Below are 23,797 nucleotides of genomic sequence, written 5' to 3' on the forward strand. Positions count from 1 at the left end.
CTGCCTCCCTGCACAGGTTCCTACCCCGCTGCCATATTAGTTTAACTCCTCCCCAACAGCACTAGCAAACACTCCCCCTAGGACATTGGTTCCGGTCCTGCCCAGGTGCAGACCATCCGGTTTGAACTGGTGCCACCTCCCCCAGAACCAGTTCCAATGCACCACTCCTCAAGCCACGTATTCATCTGATCTATCCTGCGATTTCTACTCTGACTAGCATGTGGCACTGGTAGCAATCCTGAGATTATTACTTTTGAGGTCCCACTTTTTAATTTAGCTCCTAGCTCCCTAAATTCGTCTTGTAGGACCGCATCTCGTTTTTTACTTATATCGTTGGTACCTATGTGCACCACGACAACTGGCTGTTCACCCTCCCTTTTCAGAATGTCCTGCACCCGCTCCGAGACATCCTTGACCCTTGCACCAGGGAGGCAACATACCATCCTGGAGTCTCGGTTGCGGCCGCAGAAATGCCTATCTATTCCCCTATCAGTATATCTTTCCCACTCTTTTTCCTGCCCTCCTGTGCAGCAGAGCCACCCATGGTGACATGAACTTGGCTGCTGCTGCCCTCCCCTGATGAGTAATTCCCCTCAACAGTCCCCAAAAGTGGTGTATCTGTTTTGCAGGGCGATGACCGCAGGTGACCCCTGCACTACCTTCCTTGCACTGCTCTTCCTGTTGGTCACCCATTTACTATCTGACTGTGTACCCTTTACCTGTGGTGAGACCAACTCGCTAAACGTGCTATTCACGTCATTCTCAGCATCGTGGATGCTCCAGAGTGAATCCACCCGCAGCTCCAGTGTCGCAATGTGGTCTGTCAGGATCTGCAGGCACATACACTTCCCACACAAGTAGTCGTCAGGGACACCGGAAGCGTCCCTGAGTTCCCACATAGTACAGGAGGAGCATAACACGTGTCCGAGCTCTCCTGCCATGACTTAACCATTAGATAAACTTAATTTGGCAACAACAATGCTAAATGTTACTTGCTGATAAAGAAAGAAAAAGAAAAGCTACTTACCAATCACCAGCCAATCACTTACCCCCTTGGCTGTGACGTCACCTTTCGCTTTCTTTCTATTCTTTATTGCCTTCTCCCTTCAGCTGCACCGGCTGGCCTCCTCACCGACACTGCCCGACTCCTGATCTCGCGGCCTTTTTATAGGCCTCCGACCCCGGACTGTCGCCTCCTCACCGACACTGCCCGACTCCTGATCTCGCGGCCTTTTTATAGGCCTCCGACCCCGGACTGTCGCCTCCTCACCGACACTGCCCGACTCCTGATCTCGCGGCCTTTTTATAGGCCTCCGACCCCGGACTGTCGCCTCCTCACCGACACTGCCCGACTCCTGATCTCGCGGCCTTTTTATAGGCCTCCGACCCCGGACTGTCGCCTCCTCACCGACACTGCCCGACTCCTGATCTCGCGGCCTTTTTATAGGCCTCCGACCCCGGACTCTCGCCTCCTCACCGACACTGCCCGACTCCTGATCTCGCGGCCTTTTTATAGGCCTCCGACCCCGGACTGTCGCCTCCTCACCGACACTGCCCGACTCATGATCTCGCAGCCTTTTTATAGGCCTCCGACCCCGGACTCTCGCCTCCTCACCGACACTGCCCGACTCCTGATCTCGCGGCCTTTTTATAGGCCTCCGACCCCGGACTCTCGCCTCCTCACCGACACTGCCCGACTCATGATCTCGCGGCCTTTTTATAGGCCTCCGACCCCGGACTCTCGCCTCCTCACCGACACTGCCCGACTCATGATTTCGCAGCCTTTTTATAGGCCTCCGACCCCGGACTGTCGCCTCCTCACTGACGCTGCCCGACTCCTGATCTCGCGACCTTTTTATAGGCCTCCGACCCTGGACTCTCGCCTCCTCACCGACGCTGCCCGACTCCTGATCTCGCGACCTTTTTATAGGCCTCCGACCCCGGACTGTCGCCTCCTCACCGACACTGCCCGACTCCTGATCTCGCGACCTTTTTATAGGCCTCCGACCCTGGACTCTCGCCTCCTCACCGACGCTGCCCGACTCCTGATCTCGCGACCTTTTTATAGGCCTCCGACCCCGGACTGTCGCCTCCTCACCGACGCTGCCCGACTCCTGATCTCGCGACCTTTTTATAGGCCTCCGACCCTGGACTCTCGCCTCCTCACAGGCGGTGGAACCTTGTTATTTTTCACGCTGTTTTTGCTCGTGAATTGTGCAAATTCTTCTGAACGAAATTGTGGTCCATTATCCGAAACAATTTCTTCAGGGAGGCCAAATGAAGAAAATAATTTTCGTAAAATGTCCAATGTTTTACTTGTTATTTTCCACATTGGAAACACCTCAACCCACTTCGAATGGCTATCAATCACAATGAACAATTGTTGTCCTTCTAACTCAGTAAAATCAATATGTAGCCTTTGCCACACCCTAGGAGGCCATTTCCATGGCTGTAATGGTACTGGTGGTAATTGCTTGCTTACCGATTGACATGTCGTACACTGACTCATGTTGTACTCTATATCTTTATCAAGACCTGGCCACCATAAATAACTGCCTGCAAAATTCTTGGTCAAGCACATTCCCAGGCACTGGTCATGGAGGTCTCCTAATAATTTGGACCTGAATTTATACTCTTGCACCCCACATGATACAATCTTTATCGACTGATAATTTATTCCTACAAATGAAGAATGGATGTGTATCTTTGTCTATTACCTGGTTTGGCCATCCATTTGCAATATACTCATACACCTTTGACATCACTGGGTCACGTTTGGTTGCTCTACCAATCTCTTCAGCTGTGACTGGCAGTTCATCAATGTATGAAAAATAAAAAAACTTTTTCCCTATCGGGTGTAACTTGTGATGGGGAAGGCAATCTAGACATTGCATCAGCATTACTGTGATCAGCTGATCGTCTGTATTCAATATCATATGTATATGCTGACAAAATCAAAGCCCATCTCTGCATTCGGGCTGCAGCTAATGTTGGAACTGGGGACTTTGGATGGAGGATTGCTATTAGGGGCTTATGGTCCGTAACGATGGTAAACTTACGACCATACAAGTATTTGTGAAACTTCTTGACCCCAAAAATTAATGCCAAAGCTTCCCTTTCAATTTGCGCATAATTACTCTCACTGGCACTGAGAGTGCGTGAAGCAAAAACAATTGGTCTCTCCTCCCCACTACTTAATACATGAGAGATTACTGCCCCAACTCCATACGGAGAAGCATCACATGCTAGCTTAATCTCCTTAGATATGTCATAGTGAACTAACATGGTGCTCTCTACCAAGTTGCTTTTACACTACTTGAATGCTGTATCGCATTCTTTTGAGCACTTCCAATGGACCTGTTTTTCCAAAAGTTCATTCAGTGGATGTAATACTGTAGCCAAATTTGGTAGGAACTTCCCATAATAGTTCAAAAGACCCAAGAAGGAACAGAGTTCAGTGACGTTCCTGGGAGTGGGTGCATTTCTAATTGCATCCAATTTTTCCATGGTTGGATGTAAACCATCTTTGTCTACTCTGTACCCTAAGTACTCCACTGAGTTTTTAAATAACTCACACTTACGAGCAGACACTCGTACTCTGTGCTTCTCTAGCCATTTGAGGACGTCATTCAATATGTTATTATCAATTTGCCTATTTGGTGCTGAAATTAGTATGTCATCCACATCACATACTACCCCTTCAATACCTTGCAAAATCTGGTTCATCACCCCTTGGAATATGGCAGGGGCAGAAGACACTCCAAACGGTAGCCTATTAAATTGATATAGGCCTAGATGAGTACTTATAGTCAAACATTTGACATTTGGGATTGCTACCAGTGCCACATGCTAGTCAGAGTAGGAATCGCAGGATAGCTCAGATGAATACGTGGCTTGAGCAGTGATGTAGCAGGGAGGGATTCAAATTCCTGGGGCATTGGAACCGGTTCTGGGAGAGGTGGGACCAGTACAAACCGAATGGTCTGCACCTGGGCAGGACCGGAACCAATGTCCTAGGGGGAGTGTTTGCTCGTGCTGTTGGGGAGGAGTTAAACTAATATGGCAGGGGGATGGGAACCAATGCAGGGAGACAGAGGGAAACAAAAAGGAGACAAAAGCAAAAGACAGAAAGGAGATGAGTAAAAGTGGAGAGCAGAGAAACCCAAGGCAAAAAACAAAAAGGGCCATTGAATATAAAGGGGCTGCAGGAGGGGTCAAAACTAAAAATCATGGTTTAAAAACTAGTATTAAAACACTTTATCTAAACGCACGCAGCATTCGAAATAAAGTAAATGAGTTGACGGCACAAATCATTACAAATGGGTATGATTTGGTGGCCATTACAGAAACGTGGTTGCAGGGTGGCCAAGACTGGGAATTAAACATACAGGGGTATCTGACGATTCGGAAAGATAGACAAGAAGGGAAAGGAGGTGGGGTAGCTCTGTTAATAAAGGATGATATCAGGGCAGTTGTGAGAGACGATATTGGCTCTAATGAACAAAATATTGAATCATTGTGGGTGGAAATTAGAAATAGTAAGGGGAAAAAGTCACTGGTGGGTATAGTTTATAGGCCCCCAAATAATAACTTCACGGTGGGGCGGGCAATAATCAAGGGAATAATGGAGGCATGTGAAAAAGGAACGGCAGTAATCATGGGGGATTTTAACCTACATATCGATTGGTCAAATCAAATCGCACGGGGTAGGCTAGAGGAGGAATTCATAGAATGCATACGGGATTGTTTCTTAGAACAGTATGTTACAGAACCTACAAGGGAGCAAGCTATCTTAGATCTGGTCCTGTATAATGTGACAGGAATAATAAACGATCTCCGAGTAAATGATCCTCTTGGAATGAGTGATCACAGTATGGTTGAATTTGTAATACAGATTGAGGGTGAGGAAGTAGTGTCTCAAAACGAGCGTACTATGCTTAAACAAAGGGGACTACAGTGGGATGAGGAGAGAGTTGGCTAAAGTAGACTGGAAACACAGACTAAACGGTGGCACAATTGAGGAACAGTGGAGGACTTTTAAGGAGCTCTTTCATAGTGCTCAACAAAAATATATTCCAGTGAAAAAGAAGGGCGGTAAGAGAAGGGATATCCAGCCGTGGATAACCAAGGAAATAAAGGAGAGTATCAAATTAAAAACCAATGCGTATAAGGTGGCCAAGGTTAGTGGGAAAATAGAAGATTAGGAAAATTTTAAACGACAGCAAAGAATGACTAAGAAAGCAATAAAGAAAGGAAAGATAGATTACGAAGGTAAACTTGCGTAAAACATAAAAACGGATAGTAAAAGCTTTTACCGATATATAAAACGGAAGAGAGTGACTAAAGTAAATGTTGGTCCCTTCGACGAAGAGAAGGGGGATTTAATAATGGGAAATGTGGAAATGGCTGAGACCGCAAACAATTATTTTGCTTCGGTCTTCACAGTGGAAGACACAAAAACCATGCCAAAAATTGCTGGTCACAGGAATGTGGGAAGGGAGGACCTTGAGACAATCACTATCACTAGGGGGGTAGTGCTGGACAGGCTAATGGGACTCAAGGTAGACAAGTCCCCTGGTCCTGATGAAATGCATCCCAGGGTATTAAAAGAGATGGCGGAAGTTATAGCAGATGCATTCGTTATAATCTACCAAAATTCTCTGGACTCTGGGGAGGTACCAGCGGATTGGAAAGTAGCTAATGTAACGCCTCTGTTTAAAAAAGGGGGCAACAAAAGACAGGTAACTATAGGCCGGTTAGTTTAACATCTGTAGTGGGGAAAATGCTTGAAACTATCATTAAGGAAGAAATAGCGGGACATCTAGATAGGAATAGTGCAATCAAGCAGACACAGAATGGATTCATGAAGGGGAAATCATGTTTAACTAATTTACTGGAATTCTTTGAGGATATAACGAGCATGGTGGATAGAGGTGTACCGATGGATGTGGTGTATTTAGATTTTCAAAAGGCATTCGATAAGGTGCCACACAAAAGGTTACTGCAGAAGATAAAGGTACGCGGAGTCAGAAGACATGTATTAGCTTAGATAGAGAATTGGCTGGCTAACAGAAAGCAGAGAGTCGGGATAAATGGGTCCTTTTTGGGTTGGAAATCGGTGGTTAGTGGTGTGCCACAGGGATCGGTGCTGGGACCACAACTGTTTACAATATACATAGATGACCTGGAAGAAGGGACAGTGTGTAGTGTAACAAAATTTTCAGATGACACAAAGATTAGTGGGAAAGCGGGTTGTGTAGAGGACACAGAAAGGCTGCAAAGAGATTTAGATAGGTTAAGCGAATGGGCTAAGGTTTGGCAGATGGAATACAATGTCGGAAAGTGTGAGGTCATCCACCTTGGGAAAAAAACAGTAAAAGGGAATATTATTTGAATGGGGAGAAATTACAACATGCTGCGGTGCAGAAGGACCTGGGGGTCCTTGTGCATGAATCCCAAAAAGTTAGTTTGCATGTGCAGCAGGTAATCAGGAAGGCGAATGGAATGTTGGCCTTCATTGCGAGAGGGATGGAGTACAAAAGCAGGGAGGTCCTTCTGCAACTGTATAGGGTATTGGCAAGGCCGCACCTGGAGTACTGCGTGCAGTTTTGGTCACCTTACTTGAGGAAGGATATACTAGCTTTGGAGGGGGTACAGAGACGATTCACTAGGCTGATTCCGGAGATGAGGGGGGTTACCTTATGATGATAGATTGAGTAGACTGGGTCTTTACTCGTTGGAGTTCAGAAGGATGAGGGGTGATCTTATAGAAACATTTAAAATAATGAAAGCGATAGACAAGATAGAGGCAGAGAGGTTGTTTCCACTGGTCGGGGAGACTAGAACTAGGGGGCGCAGCCTCAAAATACGGGGGAGCCAATTTAAAACCGAGTTGAGAAGGAATTTCTTCTCCCAGAGGGTTGTGAATCTGTGGAATTCTATGCCCAAGGAAGCAGTTGAGGCTAGTTCATTGAATGTATTCAAGTCACAGATAGATAGATTTTTAACCAATAAGGGAATTAAGGGTTACGGGGAGCGGGCGGGTAAGTGGAGCTGAGTCCACGGCCAGATCAGCCATGATCTTGTAGAATGGCGGAGCAGGCTCGAGGGGCTAGATGGCCTACTCCTGTTCCAAATTCTTATGTTCTTATGTTCTATGACTTGGACTCCTCATCTAGTTCAAGCTGTAAGCATGCATTCGTAAGATCCAGTTTTGAGAAGATCTGACCAACTGTCAGTGTTGTGAACAAATCTTCTGCATTCGGCAATGTATTGGGAACATTACCCTCTCGAACCTAGTTTACATTTACTTTATAATCACCACACAATCTTACCTTACCATCGGACTTAGGTACAACAACAATGGGTGTAGCCCAATTACATCGATCTATCTTACAAATAATGTTCTCAGTCTCTAGTCTTTTGAATTCTTGCTCAACTTTCTCCTTGAGTGCATATGGTGTGGAACGTGGCTTGTAGTAAACCGATCTAGCGTCCTTCTGTACCCTGACACTCGCCTTGAAGCCTTGGATCGGACTGCCCGTTTTGCAGAACATCTTCAGATACTTCTTGATAACTTCATCCGTTGATGAAAATCTTGCTTCCACACAGAAAATCTTACTCCAATCCAGCTTCAGTGAGCTCAACCAATTTCTTCCTAGTAAGGCAGGCTTATCTCCTTTCACTACTATTAGAGGCAAGTTCTGAAATTGATCTTTATATTTCACCGGTACGTTGATACGACCTACCACAGGAATTTTCTCTCCCGAGTAGCCTCGCAGCTCTATCTTGGATTTCTCCAGTTGGAAATCACGCAATTTGTCGAGGTACAGCGACTCCGGTACTACACTCATGGATGCACCTGTGTCAATTTCCATTGGTATCTTGAATCCCGCAACATCTGTGTGGATGCTTTCCGAATCGCCGTCCGTTAACCTCGTGCTCCTGATGATGTGTAACTCTAACATCTCCTCGTCCTGTTGTTGTTCTTCCATGCTATGTAGTCTCTTGTGATTTCTACTCATAGCTTTGAACGCTGGACTTATAGCTTTAAAAACTGGTTTACCTTTCAATCGGCATGCCTTCGCAAGATGCCCAGTCTTTCTGCAGAAGAAACACTCTGCCTTCACGTATGGACAACTTTGACCAATGTGTTGTCCCAGGCACCTATAGCATGACTTCGACGCTCTGTTAGAATTTCCAGTTTCTGAGACTTTGGGCCCCCACCATCTTTTACCTTGAACCTGCAGGTGATTTACCTTGGTTGACTGACAACCATAATTATTATTTAATTCTTGGGAATATTGTTCGGCCATGCCCATCGACCTCGTTGTCTGACAAGCAATCTCAAAAGTCAAGTCATCCGTCGTCAATAACTTCCTTCTGATCGCATCATTTTTCACCCCACAAACAAAATGATCCCGTAATGCTCAGTTTTGAAAGTTTCCAAAATTACAGTGCATCGATAGCTTTTTTTAATGCTACGATGTAATCACTGATTCTTCCATCAGTCTTTTGATTCCGAATCCCAAAACGATAGCTTTCAGCAATTTCTAACGGTTTGGGGTTATAGTGCTGCACCAGCTTTGTTAAAATCTCTTTAAGCATTGTGTCCTTTGGCTCGTCAGGCACAAGCAGATTTACAAGAGTGTTATATAATGCCGGACCTGCCTCTGATAAGAAGATCGCTTTCTTACATTCCAACACATCCCGGTTCTGGACTGCATTGTCTGGAACTTCGATTATGTTATTTGCAATGAAATACATTTCTAGCCAATCCACATACGCTTTAAAACATTCCCAGTCGTGTCTATATTCTTTCAAATGTCAGATAACACCTGCCATTTTAATCTCTCGCTGTTCACACCATGTGCTGTATTTTACCTCGGATTTTGTAGCTTTTTCCAAAGAAAGAAACTTCCAAAGTCTCTCTGTTGGCTGGCTGAATCCTTCACCAACAAAATTTAAGCTTTAAATCATCCGAAAAATCCCATCTCGCCGCCAAATGTGATATATTCACAGAGCACAAGCACACACAGCTTCCTACATGGCAGGCAGCTCTCTCGGAAGCCTCTGGAAATCTGCCTGGTTCTGTTTATTATTAACTATGCAGTTGCAGTACACAATACGTCCACATCCACAGTGTGGAGCGACAAACAATTCAAGCTTACAGACATTACACTAACTTTTATTTAAAGATTAAGTACTAACTTAACAGGGAAAAAAAACCTCACCAATCAGCTACTTCCCTTGTGCCAATGTCACTTTTAAACTCTGAGGTCCCTTTCAAATGTTGCCTGTTGAGTCTTGCCTTTTAAGCCTCTGCCTCAGCTCCCGCTGCTGCTCCCATGCAGGTTCGCTGCCTCAGTGAAATATCACTTACCTATTTGTAGTTTTAAAATTAATCTTCCCCTCTTTCCAAATTCCCGAATAAACCACTCTGTTTAACTACATTCTGCTTAGATCACTTTGTGCTCTGAAAAATGGTTGACTTTTATGCCCTTAGGAGCTACACTCAATTTACAAGTGTTGACTCACCTTTTCACTATGATTAACACCTAGACAATTTCTGATGACTGTCAGTTAACTGCCACTATTAATTACAGTTTTAAAGTATTGTTGCTGACGATTCACTTGATGTGCCCTTTCATGGTTTTACATAGAATGTACAGCACAGAAATAGGCCATTTCACCCAACTGGTCCATGGCAGGGTTTATACTCCACACAATCCTCCTCGCACCCCCTCAACATATCCTCCTATTCCTTTATAGTGAAGGTCTCTGGTTGCCTTCTAATGCCCCTCTGAAGAGCCAATGTGTGAAGGTATGCAGTGATTGTTGGCAATCTATTCAACCTTGGGACATCACGGTCCAAAAAAATGCCCCTTTGCAGACTTGGCCTTTGCTGCTGGGGTGACTGGACAGTGATCAGTAACAGGAGCCCAGGGCACTGAGGTTAACTGCAGTCTCCCCAACTGCAGCCCAGGCTGGGATCAACTGACAACCCTCACAGGGTGCAACCGTAATGTGCAACCTGTCTTGGTTTGCACTGGGACGCAGCAGCAAGGGAGGTCAAGGGTCAGCACAGCATGTCAATCAACCATTACCCCCCCAGCTTCCCTCACTCAGGAGAACCAAGTTGCATTTACGTCATGACGTCTGCACCTTTCATGACGTCAACACGTCCCACACGACACCTGCCGCCGTCCTCCCACTGCTCCCGTGATCTCATTGGTCGGAAACTCCTCCAGACCCGCCCCACTCGCTCCCTATTGGTCGAAGACTCCCGTCAATCAGACTGTCACATGTCGCTCGAGCGCGCTCCATCAAATTGAAAAAGCTCAGCTCGGGGTGCCGATCGGCGGACTCTCAGGTTTGGATTTGCCTTTAGTTTTTACCCCTCTGATTCCGGGGAAAACTCCCTTTCCTTCAGTGATTGCGGCTCTTCACCCACCAACACCGAGCGGCAGCCTGCAGCCCAGGGCCCAGTGGGTGATTCTGCTGTTCCAGTTTGCAATATTTACTCCATCCCTGTCATAGTATTTCCAGCATTAAAAACAGAAAATGCTGTAAGCACTCAGCGAGACGGGACGGGACAGGCAGCCTCTGTGGAGAGAGAAACAGAGTTAACGGTTCAGGTCTGGGATCCTTGGTCAGAACTGGAAACAGTTAGAGATTTAACAGATTTTAAGCGGGGGAGGGGAGGAAGGAACAAAAGGGACGGTCTGTGATAGGGTGGAAGGCAGAACAGAAGGACATAGGAAATAGGAGCAGGAGTAGGCCATACGACCCCTCGAACCTGCTCCGCCATTTAATAAGATAATGGCTGATACGATCATGGACTCAGTTCCACTTCCCTGCCTGCTCCCCATAACCTCTTATTCCCTTATCGCTCAAAATTTCTGTCTTAAATTTATTCAATGTCCCAACTTCCACAGCTCTCTGAGGCAGCAAATTCCACAGATTTACAACTCAGAAGAAATTCCTTCTCATTTTCTTAATTCTGAGACTATGTCCCTTAGTTTTAGTTTCCCCTATGTGGAAATATCCTTTCTGCATCCACTTTGTCGAGCCCCCTCATTATCTTAAGTTTTGATCACCCCTCATTCCTCTGAACTACTCAATTTTCATAAGTCAACCCCCTGATCTCCAGAATCAACCTAGTAAATCTTCTCTGAACTGCCTCCAATGCAAGTATATCCTTCCTTAAATACAGAGACCAAAACTGTATGCAGTACTCCCAAGTGTGGCCTCACCAATACCCTGTACAGTTGTAGCTGGACTTCTCTGCTTTTATACTCTATGCCCCTTGCAATAAAAGCCAACATTCCATTTGTCTTCCTGATTACTTGCTTTACCTGCATACTAACTTTTTGTATTTCTTGCACAAGGACCCCCAGGTCCCTCTGTACTGCAGCACTTTGCAATTTAACTCCATTTAAATTATAATTTGCGCTTCTATTTTTTTCTGCCAATTTACAACATTATACTCCATCTGCCAAATTTTTACCCACTCACTTAGTCTGTCTATATCCCTTTGCAGATTTTTTTGTATCCTCACAATTTGCTTTTCCACCCATCTTTGTATCATCAGCAAACTTGGCTACATTACACTCGGTCCCTTCATCCACGTTATTAATGTAAATTGTAAATAGTTGAGGCCCAGCACCGATCCCTGCGGCACTGTTTGCTAACTGGAAAATAACCCATTTATCCTGACTCTGTGTTCTGTTAGTTAGACAATCTGCTATCCATGTTAATATATTACCCCCAACCCTGTGATTTTTATCTTGTGCAGTAACCTCTTATGTGGCACCTTATCAAATGCCTTCTGGGAATCCACATCTACTGGTTCCCCCTCATTCACATTGCTTGTTACATCCTCAAAGAACTCCATTTGTCAAACATGATTTTCCCTTTCATAAAACCATGCTGACTGCTTGATTGAATTATGCTTTTCCAAATGTCCCGCTACTGCTTCCTTAATAATGGACTCCAGCATTTTCCCAACAACAGATGTTAGGCTAACTGGTCTATAGTTTCCTGCTTTTTGTCTGCCACCTTTTTTAAATAGGGGTGTTACATTTGCGGTTTTCCAATCCACAGGGACCACCCCAGAATCCAGGAAATTTTGTTAGATTACAACCAATGCATCCACTATCTCTGCAGCCACTTCTTTTAAGACCCTAGGATGTAAGCCATCAGGTCCAGGGGACTTGTCTGCCTTTAGTTCCATTGTTTTAATGAGTACTTCTTCTTTAGTGATTGTATTAAGTTCGTTCCTCCCTCCCTTTAGCCCTTGATTATCCACTATTGGAATGTTTTTAGTGTCTTCTACTGTGAAGACTGATACAAAATATTTGTTCAGCATCTCTGCCATTTCCCTGTTCTCCATTATTAATTCCCCAGACTCATCCTCTGGGGGACCAACATTTACTTTAGCCACTTTTCCTTTTTATGTACAGGTTGAACCCCCCTTATCCAGAACACCCCTTGTCCAGATCATTAAAACAATTCTGGGATCGTCCCTGTGGATTGGAAAACCGCAAATGTAACACCCCTATTTAAAAAAGGTGGCAGACAAAAAGCAGGAAACTATAGACCAGTTAGCCTAACATCTGTTGTTGGGAAAATGCTGGAATCCATTATTAAGGAAGCAGTAGCGGGACATTCCCGGCCACAGGGTGGCGCAGGCGCAGAACTCCGACATGAACAAATTGAAGTTCTTCCTCGCTGTCAACTCCCACAATCACTGGCCTGACCCCGCGATCCACCGCATCCCCCGCCCCCCTCCCCCCATGATCTCTCTGCCACACCCCCAGCCCCAAGCCAGCCAGCCCTGATATCCCCTTGCTCCGGACCTGTACCATCCAATTTAACATGACCATGCCTCGTCTGGAAAAATCCCATATCCAGAACAGGCCAGGTCCCGAGGGTTCCGGATAATGGCGGTTCACTCTGTATCTGTAGAAACTCTCGCTATCTGTTTTTATATTTCATGCTAGTTTACTTTCATAATCTATCTTCCCCCTCTCTCTTTTTTAGTCATTCTTTGCTAGCTTTTAAAAGTTTCCCGATCCTCTGGCCTCCCACTAGTCTTGGTCACATTGTATGCCCTTGTTTTCAATTTGATACCATCCCTTATTTCCTAAGTGGTTAAATTCTGCAAGTGTGAATGGCAGAATTATCAACAGCTGCTGCCTGAAAAAATAGGGGCAGAGGTTATAGTCTTAAATTGTTGAACTCCATGTGGAGTCCAGAAGGCTGTAAAGTGCCTAATCGAAAGATGAGGTACTGTTCCTCGAGCTTCATTGGATCAGTGTAAGAGGCTGAGGACGGTGAATTCAGGGTGGGAGTGGAGTGGAGAATTAAAGTGACAGGTGACTGAAGCTCGGGGTCACCCTTATGGACTGAACACAGGTTTTCCATGAAGCGGTCACTCAATCTGCATTTGATTTCTCCAATGTAGAGGAGACCACAAAGTGAGCAGCGAATGCAACATACTAAATTGCAATCAGTATGTGTAAATTGCTGTTTCACCTGGAAGGACTGTTTGGGGCCTTGGGACATTCTTTGTCCAGTCCTGTTCAGGTCCCCTCCCTCTCTTTTTCCAGTACATTGATGACTATTGCTGCAGTTTCTTGCTCTCACCCTAGAATCGTGGAATGGTTACAGCACGGAAGGAGGCCATTCGGCCCGTTGAGCCCGTACCGACTCTCAGCTAGTCCCACTCCCCTGCTCTTTCCCCGTAGCCCTGCTATTTTTTATCCTTCAGATATTTATCCAACTCCCCTTTGAAAGCTAAAGTTGAGTCTGCCTCCACCACCCTTTCGGGCTGTGCATTCCAGATCCTAACCACTCGCTGAGTAAAAAAAGGTTTTTCTTGCATCGCATTTGGTTTTTTTGCCAATCAGCTTAAATCTGTGTCCTCTGGTTCTCGACACTTCTGCCAATAGGAACAGTTTCTCTCAATCTACCCTGTCTAAACCCCTCATGATTTTGAACAGCTTGATCAAATCTGTCAACCTACTCTGCTCCAAGGAGAACACCCCCAGCTTCTCCAGTCTATCAACGTAACTGAAGTCCCTCATTTCTGGAATCATTCTCGTAAATCTTTTCTGCACCTTCTCTCAGGCCTTCACATCCTTTCTAAAGCGCAGTGCCCAGAATTGTACACAGTACACCAGTTGGGGCTGAACCAGTGTTTTTTCAGGTTCATCATAATTTCCATAATTTTGTATTCTATACCTCTATTTATGAAGCCCATGATCCCGTAAGCCTTTTAACTGCTTTCTCAACCTACCCTGCCATTTTCAACGATTTATGCACACATACCCCTAGACCTCTCAGTTGGAGCACCCCCTTTAGGATTGTACCATTGAGTTTATATGTCCTCGCCTCATTCTTTCTCCTAGTAAAGGATCCCCTTGGAATGATTTCATGGTTGAATTTCAAATTCAGATGGAGGGTGAGAAAGTTGGATCTCAAACCAGCGTACTAAGCTTAAATAAAGGAGGGTATGAAGGAAGAAATTGGTTAAAGTGGACTGGGAAAATAGATTAAAGTGTAGGACGGTTGATGAACAGTGGCGTACATTTAAGGAGATACTTCACAACTCAAGAAAAATATATTCCAGTGATGAGGAAAGGGTGTAAAAGAAAAGATAGCCATCCGTGGCTAACTAAAGAAATAAAGGACGGTATCCAATTAAAAACAAGGGCATACAAAGTGGCCAAAACCAGTGGGAGGACAGAAGATTGGGAAGCTTTTAAAAGCCAGCAAAGAATGACTAAAAAAATGATTAAGAAAGGGAAGATAGACTATGAAAGTAAACTAGCACAAAATATAAAAACAGATAGCAAGAGTTTCTACAGGTATATAAAAAGGAAAAGAGTGGCTAAAGTAAATGTTGGTCCCTCAGAGGATGAGACCAGGGAATTAGTAATGGGAAACATGGAGATGGCAGAAACTCAGAACAAATATTTTGTATCAGTTTTTACGGTAGAGGACCAACAATATCCCAACAGTGGATAGTCAAGAGGCTATAGGGGGGAGGAACTTTTACAATCACAATCACTAAGGAGGTGGTACTCAGTGGGATAATGGGACTAAAGGCAGATAAATCCCCTGGACCTGATGGTTTGCATCCTAGGGTCTTAAGAGAAGTAGCGGCAGGGATAGTGGATGCATAGATTGTAATTTACCAAAATTCCCTGGATTCTGGGGAGGTCCCTGCAGATTGGAAAACTGCAAATGTAACGCCCCTATTTTAAAAAGGGGTAGACAAAAAGCAGGAAACTATAGACCAGTTAGCCTAACATCTGCGGTTGGGAAAATATTGGAATCCATTATTAAAGAAACAGTAGCAGGACATTTGGAAAAGTTTCATTCAGGCATGGATTTATGAAGGGGAAGTCATGTTTGACCAAGTTGCTGGAATTCTTTGAGGATGTAACGAACAGGGTGGATAAAGGGGAACCAGTGGATGTGGTGTATTTGGATTTCCAGAAGGCATTTGACAAGGTGCCAGATAAAAGGTTACTACACAAGATAAAAGGTTACTGCACAAGATAAAAGTTCACGGGGTTGGGGGTAATATATTAGCATGGATAGAGGATTGGCTAACTAACAGAAAGCAAAGAATCGGAATAAATGGTTCATGCTTGGGTTGGCAATCAGTAACTAGTGGGGTGCTGCAGGGATCAGTGCTGGGACCCCAACTATTTACAATCTATATTAACGACTTGGAAGAAGGGACTGAGTGTAATTTAGCCAAGTTTGCTGATACAAAGATGAGAGGAAAAGCAATGAGTGAGGAGCACACAAAAAATCTGCAAAAGGACATAGGCAAGCTAGGTGAGTGGGAAAAAATTTGGCAGATGGAGTATAATGTCGGAAAGTGTGAGGTCATGCACTTCGGCAGAAAAAAAATTACAGAGCAAGTTATTATTTAAATGGAGAAAAATTGCAAAGTACAGCGGGACCTGAGGGTACTTGTGCATGAAACACAAAAGATTAGTATGCAGGTACAGCAAGTGATCAGGAAGGCCAATGGAATCTTCACCTTTATTGCAAAAGAGGTGGAGTATAAAAGCAGGGAAGTCTTGCTACAGTTATACAAGGTATTGGTGAGGCCACAACTGTACAGTTTTGTTTCCATATTTACGAAAGGATATACTTACTTTGGAGGCAGTTCAGAGAAGGTTCACTAGGTTGATTCTGGAGATGAGAGGGTTGACTTACGAGGAAAAGTTGAGTAGATTGGGCCTCTACTCATTGGAATTCAGAAGAATGAGAGGTGATCTTATCGAAACATATAAGATTATGAGGGGGCTTGACAAGGTGGATGCAGAGAGGATGTTTCCACTGATAGGGGAGACTAGAACTAGGGGGCATAATCTTAAGAGGCCAGCCATTTAAAACTGAGATGAGGAGGAATTTCTTCTCTGAGGGTTGTAAATCTATGGAATTCTCTGTCCCAGAGAGCTGTGGAAGCTGGGACATTGTCTATCTCGGTCTTAAATTTATTCAGTTTCTTAACCAATAAGGGGTTATGAGGAGTGGGCAGGGAAATGGACCCGAATCCATGATCGGATCAGCCATGATCGTATTAAATGGCGGAGCAGGCTCGAGGGGCCGTATGGCCTACTACTGCTCCTGTTTCTTATGTTCTTATGTTTCTACTAAAATGCATCACTTCACATTTTTCTGTGTTGTATTTCATCTGCCATTTCACCAGTCTTCCTAAAGTCTATCACGCTCCCCTCCACTGATTACTCGTGGGAATGTACCTCGACTGTACCCAAGCCATCTCCTCTTTAAAGGCAGCCGATTGTTCGATTACAGTTTTGCCAGCCTTCCAAGTTACCCGGGCCAGATCCATTCTCAACCCACTGAAATTGACCTTCTTCCAATTGGGTATTTTTACTCTAGATTTCTCCCTAGACTCATCCATGCCGCCCTTGCCTCAGCTCATCCGCAGCTGGAGCCCTCATCCATGCCGTTGTTACCTCTAGACTTGAATATTCCAACGCACTCCTGACTAGCCTCCCCTCCCACATTTTGCCCTACGTATGCTAGAGGTGATCCGGCTTCCCATGTCCTAACTCGTACCAAGTCCCGCTCATCCATCACCCCATGGCTCGCTGACCTACATTGGCTCCCGATTAAAGTAATGCCTCGATTTCAAAATTCTCATCCTTGTTTTCAAATCCCTCCATGGCCTCGCCCCTCCCTATCTCTGTTATTTCCTCCAGCCCCACAACCGCCCCCATTCCCCCACCCGAGATGTCTGTATTCCTCTAATTCTGCATTCTTGAGCATCCCTGATTATAATCGCTCAACCATTGCTGGCCATACCTTCTGTTGCCTTGGCCCTAAGTTTTGGAATTCCCTCCTTAAACCTCTTCACCTCTCTACCTCTTTTTCCTCCTTGAGACAATCCTTAAAACCTACTTCTTTGACCAAGCCTTTGGTCACCTGCACTGATTTCTCATTATGCGGCTCGGTGCCAAATTGTTTATCTCATAATACTCCTGTGAAGCACCTTGGGACATTTCACTACGTTAAAGGCGCTATATAAATACAAGTTGTTGTCCTTTTCCATAGCTAGTCTAAACCTTATGATACTAGGATCACTGTTCCCTAAATGTTCCCCCACTGACACATGCTCTACTTGACCCTCCGTATTCCCCAGAACCAGGTCCTGCAATGCCTCCTTCCTCGTTGTGTGTAGAAGTGTTTCCTAATTTCACTCCTGAAAGTTCTGGCTCTAATTGTTACACTCTGCCCCATAGTCCTAGACTCCCCAACCAGCAGAAATAGTTTCTCTCTATCTGCCCTATCTTTTCCCCTTAATATCCTGAAAACTTCGATCAGATCACCCCTTAAGCTTCTAATTTCTAGGGAATACAACCCTAATTTGTGTAATCTCTCCTCGTAATTTAACCCTTTGGAGTCCGGGTATAATTCTGGTAAACTTATGCTGCACTCCCTCCAAGGCCAATATATCCTTCCTAAGGTGTGGTGCCCAGAACTGCTCACAGTACTCCAGGTGTGGTTTTGTACAGCCGCAGTATAACTTCTACCCCCTTGTGTTCTAGTCCTCTAGATATAAAGCCCAGCATTATATTAGCCTTTTTGATTATTTTATGTACCTGTTCATGACATTTTAATGATCTATGTACCTGAACCCCCAAGTCTTTTTGGACTTCCACTTTTTTTTCGCTTTTCACCATTTAGAAAGTACCCTATTCTATCCTTTTTAGCTCCAAAGTGGATGACCTCACATTTGCTTACACTGAAATCCATTTGCCACAGTTTTGCCCATTCACTTAATCTATCGATATCCCTTTGTAATTTTATGCTTTCATCTACACTGCCTACAGTGCTGTCTATCTTTGTGTCATCGGCAAATTTGGATATATGACTTTCTATGCCATCGTGTAATTGTTAATAAATACTGTGAATAGTTGGGCCGCCAACACAGATCCATGTGGGACACCACGAGTCACATCCTGCCAATTTGAGTACCTATACTCTATTATCCTTACTCTCTGTCTCCTGCCACTCAGCCAATTTCCTGACCAGGTCAATAATTTGCCCTCATTTGCATGGACTTGAACCTTAGATAACAATCTCTTATGTGGGACTTTATCAAATGCTTTCTGGAAGTCCTTTTAAACATCCATTGACACTCCCTTGCCCACTACTGTCCACTCCTCAAATAAATTCAATCAGGTGCTCTCTCTGATCAACTCAATTTTTGAGGTGTTCCCTTTTGAAGGCTACTATTGAATCTGTATCCACCACCCCATCAAGCAGTGCACTCCAAATCCTAACCACTCACTGTGTCATTAAAGATTTTTTTATGTCGCCTCTGATTCTTTTGCCAATCACCTTAAATTTGTTTCCTCTGGTTATCGAACCATCAGCCATTGGAAACAGTTTCTCTATATTTACTATATCTAAACATTTCATGATTCAAAACACCAATCAAGTCTCCTCTTGGCCTTCTCTGCTTTCAGGAGAATAGCCCCAGCTTCTCCAGTCTATCCACCTAACTGTAATCCTTCATCACTGGAACTATTCTAGTAAATATCTCTGTACCCTCTCCAAATTTTTCGCATCCTTCCGAGAGTGTGGTGCCCAGAATTGGACACAATACTCCAGTTGAGGCCAAACTAGTGTTTTATAAAGGTTCATCATAGCTTCCTTGCTTTTGTACTCTAGCCTTCTATTTATGAAACCCAAGATCCTGTATGCTTTTTTAACTGCTTTCTCAACCTGCCCTGCCACCTTCAACGATTTATGCACTTCTGTCTGTTCATGCACCCCTTTAGATTGTACCTTTTAGTTTATATTGTCTCTCCTCGTTCTTCCTACCAAAATTTATCACTCCGCACTTTTCTGCGCTAAATTTTATCTGCCACGTGTCTGCCCATTCCACTACCTTGTCTATGTCCTCTTGAAGTCTATACACAATGAGGGGAAATCAATCTCTGTACCTTTAACTAACTAACAGCAACATGGAACGAGGGAAATTAATGGCCTTTAAACGCCTGGTCCACGTGGCACAGGAGTGTCTGAAACTTAGAATAGGAACTCCAGGGAAACGTAATACTTACAATGGCGGATGCTCTTACCCAGAGTGCTCCTTGCGGTGGAGTACTGCCTATCTCCATCAGCAGGGGTGCAATGCGCAGACGTGGGAAGGGCTGGTCCCCGGAGACTGCCTTCCTGCGCGGAGCGGCTCCCGGAGACTGAGCGGAGCGAGAGCGGCCTCAGCAACACTGAGTGCAGGTCTCAGGCCCCGAGTCAGAGCCGCCGGACATGCGGCCAGGGCCACGGCACCAGGAAACCCAGGGGGCAGCGCCTCCCCCACACAAGGAAAACAACAGCTTGCATTTATACAGCAGGCCCAGCAATTCCGGGCCGCTCTGTATTGGGGTGGGCACTGGATACGGAAGTCGCTCCCTGGCCTCCTGTGTGGGTCTGTTTGTTGCATCAGTTTGAGCTGGAGTAGAGATGGAGGAAAAGCTGCTGGGTTTAACCCCCAGTATTTCTGAGCCCAGTAGGACCAACAGTTTCCCATGTAGGATTATCCAGGGAGGTGGATTCTGGGGGAGATTAGTTTGTTAAACAGACACTGTCCGCACAATGTAAAAGAGAATTGTTTTAGGAACAAGTATTTCTTTAGAGGCTTTTAATTCCGGGATGTGGGTGTTGCTGGCAAGGCCAGCGCCCATCTTTAATTGTCATTGAGAAGATGGTGGTGGGTCGCCTATCGAACCGCTGTAGTCTGTGTGGTGAAGGCACTCCCACGGTGCTATTGGGGAGGGAGTTCCAGGACTTTCACCCACTGAGGATGAAGGAACAACGATCTATGTCCAAGTCAGGATGGTGTGTGACTTGGTGGGGATCTTGGGAGGTGATGGTGTCCCCATACACATTGTCCTTCATGGTGGTGGAGGTCGTGGGTTTGGGAGGTTCTGTCAAAGTTCTGGTTGAGTTGCAGATGAAAAAAGAGTGTCTCCTTCACCATTCCCCTCCAACCTCTCTCCTCCCATAGAGGCCAGAGCCTTGTGTAGGCCTAGACTGGGTGGCGGGTTCTCTTCCCTGAAGGACATCAATGAACCAATTGGGTTTTTACAACAATCTGGCAGCTCACAGTCACCTTTTTCAAGTGCCAGCCTCTCAAATGACCAGATTCATCAAGCTCAATTTCACAACCTCCTTTTGTACTTTTGTCTCTTTCACGCTCTCTTTCCTGTTTTAAATTAATTTTACAGGGTATGAGAAGGGGAGAACTTGTAGTTAGGAAACTCAAACCAAACATCACATCAAGATCTGACAGAGTCACTCCATTCATAAGAACCTGAATATCATCGACCTTTGAACATGGAAGCAAAAAGCACCATTCACAGCGGGGATAAACCGTACACGTGTTCTGTGTGTGGACGAGGCTTCACCCGATCATCAAGCCTGTCGAGACACAAGCGCAGTCACACCGGGGACAAACCGTGTAAATGTGGCGATTGTGGGAAAGGATTCAATTACCCATTTGAGCTGGATATTCATCGACGCGTTCACACTGGGGAGAGGCCGTTCACCTGCCCCGTGTGTGGGAAGGGATTCACTCAGTCATCTGCCCTGCTGACACACCAGCACATTCACACCGAGGAGAAGCTGTTCACCTGCTCTGTGTGTGGGAAGGGATGCATTCATTTCTCTGCCCTGCTGAGGCACCAACGGGTTCACACTGACGAGAAAGAGTTTAAATGCTCCGACTGTGAGAAGAGCTTTAAACGCCCTGAGGCATTGACGGAGCATCAGCACATTCATACCGGTTACACACCGTACAGCTGCTCTCACTGCGGGAAGAGGTTTGGGCGATCGCGTGATCTGCAGACGCACCAGCGGGTTCACACTGGGGAGAGGCCGTTCACCTGCCCCGAGTGTGGGAAGGGATTTACTCAGTCATCAAATCTGCTGAAGCACCGGCGAGTTCACACCGACGAGAGACCTTTTAAATGCTTGGACTGTGGGAAGTGCTATAAAAGTTCTGGGGAACTGATGTGCCATCAACGTGTTCACACTGACGAGAGACCGTTCAGATGCTCTCACTGCGGGACTGGGTTCAGGCGATCATCTGAACTCTCTGTACACCAGCGAGTTCACACTGGGGAGAGGCCGTTCACCTGCTTCGTGTGTGGGAAGGGATTCACTCAGTCATCCAGCCTGCTGACGCACCAGCGAGTTCACAGCGGGGAGAGGCCATTCATCTGCTCTGTGTGTGGGAAGGGATTTACTCAGTCACCACACCTACTCGCTCACCAACTTGTTCACACCAATAAGAGACCGTTTAAATGTTCTGATTGTGAGAAGAGCTTTAAAAGCAAAAAGGACTTGCTGACACACCAGCGAGTTCACACTGGGGAGAGGCCATTCACCTGCTCTGTGTGTGGGAAGGGATTTACTCAGTCACCACACCTACTCGCTCACCAACTTATTCACACCAATAAGAAACCGTTTAAATGTTCAGACTGTGAGAAGAGTTTTAAAAGCAAAAAGGATCTTCTGACACACCAATGCATTCATACTGGGGAGAGGCCGTTCACCTGCTCTGAGTGTGGGAAGGAATTTAATCAATGGTCCAGCCTGCTGACACACCAGAGAGTTCACAAGTGACTGCCGCAGTTGGATTCTGCTGTTAATCACATCCAGGACTGAACCAGTTGGGGTTTGTTTCTGCTGATGTTAATAACCCCTATAACTGAGCTGGAGTTTAATATCCTGGATATATGTCCAATAAATCAGCTTTATTTTCAATTCATTCTTGCAGATTTTTGTCTTTCCCACTTGAGTGTTTAGCATCACCTAGCTGGAGCTCAGAAAGGACAATGCGGGGGGGGGTGGGGGGGCGGAGGATCATATGACGGGAACAGAACTTCAGCCTGGTCACAGTCCTTCAGGGTCACACTGAGAGGGGCAAACAGTACTTTGGTCTTTCTCGTCTCTCTTCACTGACAACAAAGTCCCCGTGTGGATTAATCCTGAGGTGTGTAAGAAATGTGTCCCAGCCGCGCTCTTCCATGGTTCAGAGCTCCTAGGCACGGAACAGAAGGCTCCTTTACAACTGTATTTAGAGTCAGGAAGAACAACAGTGTATGCTGGAAATGTGCTGTCAAATCAGAGATTGGTGTAAAACTGCGATCTGTTCCTAACTGAAAATGAAACGGCAGGTTTAAGTTTCCAGTCTAAAATGTACTCTGAAAATCTTTGTGGAATAATTATAACGTGTGCGTGGCAGTCCTAAGTCTACCATTTTAAGGCAAGTTAACTTATTTAAAATAAACCCGTTTAAAATAAATTGGTTAAAGTCTGTACTAAAATAGCAGACAGAGGAATTCACAGGAGCCCGTTAACTGCTGGTACAATTATACAACAGACATTTGATCTCCAGATAAAGAAGGTTGGTGGAGGACCTTTGTCTTACGGATGTTTAGTGTAAGACCCATGCTTTCGTACGCCTCAGTGAAGATGTTGACAATGACTTGGAGTTCAGCCTCTGAATGTGCGCAGACGCAAGCGTCGTCCGCGTACTGTAGTTTGATGATTGAGGATGGGATGGTCTTGGATCTAGCCTGGACGCGACGAAGGTTGAACAGGTTCCCACTGGTTCGATAGTTTAGTTCCACGCCAGAGGGGAGCTTGTTGAGCGCGAGATGGAGCATTGCAGTGAGGAAGATCGAGAAGAGGGTTGGCGCGATGTCGCAGCCCTGCTTGACTCCGGACGTGGATTAGGTCTACTCTGAACTCTACTCGGAACTCCTACACGGCAAGCAAGCCCCAGGTGGGCAGATGAAACATTTCAAGGACACCCTCAAAACCTCCTTGATAAAGTGCAACATTCCCACTGCCACCTGGGAGCCCCTTGCCAAAGACCACCCGAAGTGGAGGAAGAGCATCTGGGAGGACGCTGAGCACCTTGAGTCTCATCACCGAGAACATACAGAAAACAAGCGCAGGCAGTGGAAGGAACGTGCGGCAAACCAGACTCCCCACCCACCCTTTCCTTTAACCACTGTCTGTCCCACCTGTGGCAGAGACTGTAATTCCCGTATTGGACTGTCACTTGAGAACTCACTTTTAGAGTGGAAGCAAGTCTTCCTCGATTTCGAGGGACTGCCTCTGATGATGATGATGAGATAAAGAAGGACCTGCAGCATGTTTCCAGGAATTCCCTGTTTTATTGATGTGTGTGTGTTCGACACCAGGATAACTAAAAATACATGAC

General features: G+C 45.5%; 1 protein-coding gene across 1 annotated transcript; it reads left to right on the forward strand.

Annotated features, from left to right (window-relative positions):
- Positions 1–10,324: 10,324 nt before the first annotated feature.
- LOC139237932 (zinc finger protein 271-like) lies at positions 10,325–22,333 on the forward strand. Its single transcript, XM_070867256.1, has 2 exons — positions 10,325–10,372; positions 20,790–22,333. Exon 2 carries the CDS (start codon positions 20,899–20,901, stop codon positions 22,186–22,188), a length of 1,290 nt encoding a protein of 429 aa, XP_070723357.1. The 5' UTR covers positions 10,325–10,372; positions 20,790–20,898; the 3' UTR covers positions 22,189–22,333.
- Positions 22,334–23,797: the final 1,464 nt, after the last annotated feature.

Source organism: Pristiophorus japonicus, chromosome 2 (genome assembly GCF_044704955.1).
Source record: "Pristiophorus japonicus isolate sPriJap1 chromosome 2, sPriJap1.hap1, whole genome shotgun sequence".
Classification (NCBI taxonomy): domain Eukaryota; kingdom Metazoa; phylum Chordata; class Chondrichthyes; family Pristiophoridae; genus Pristiophorus; species Pristiophorus japonicus.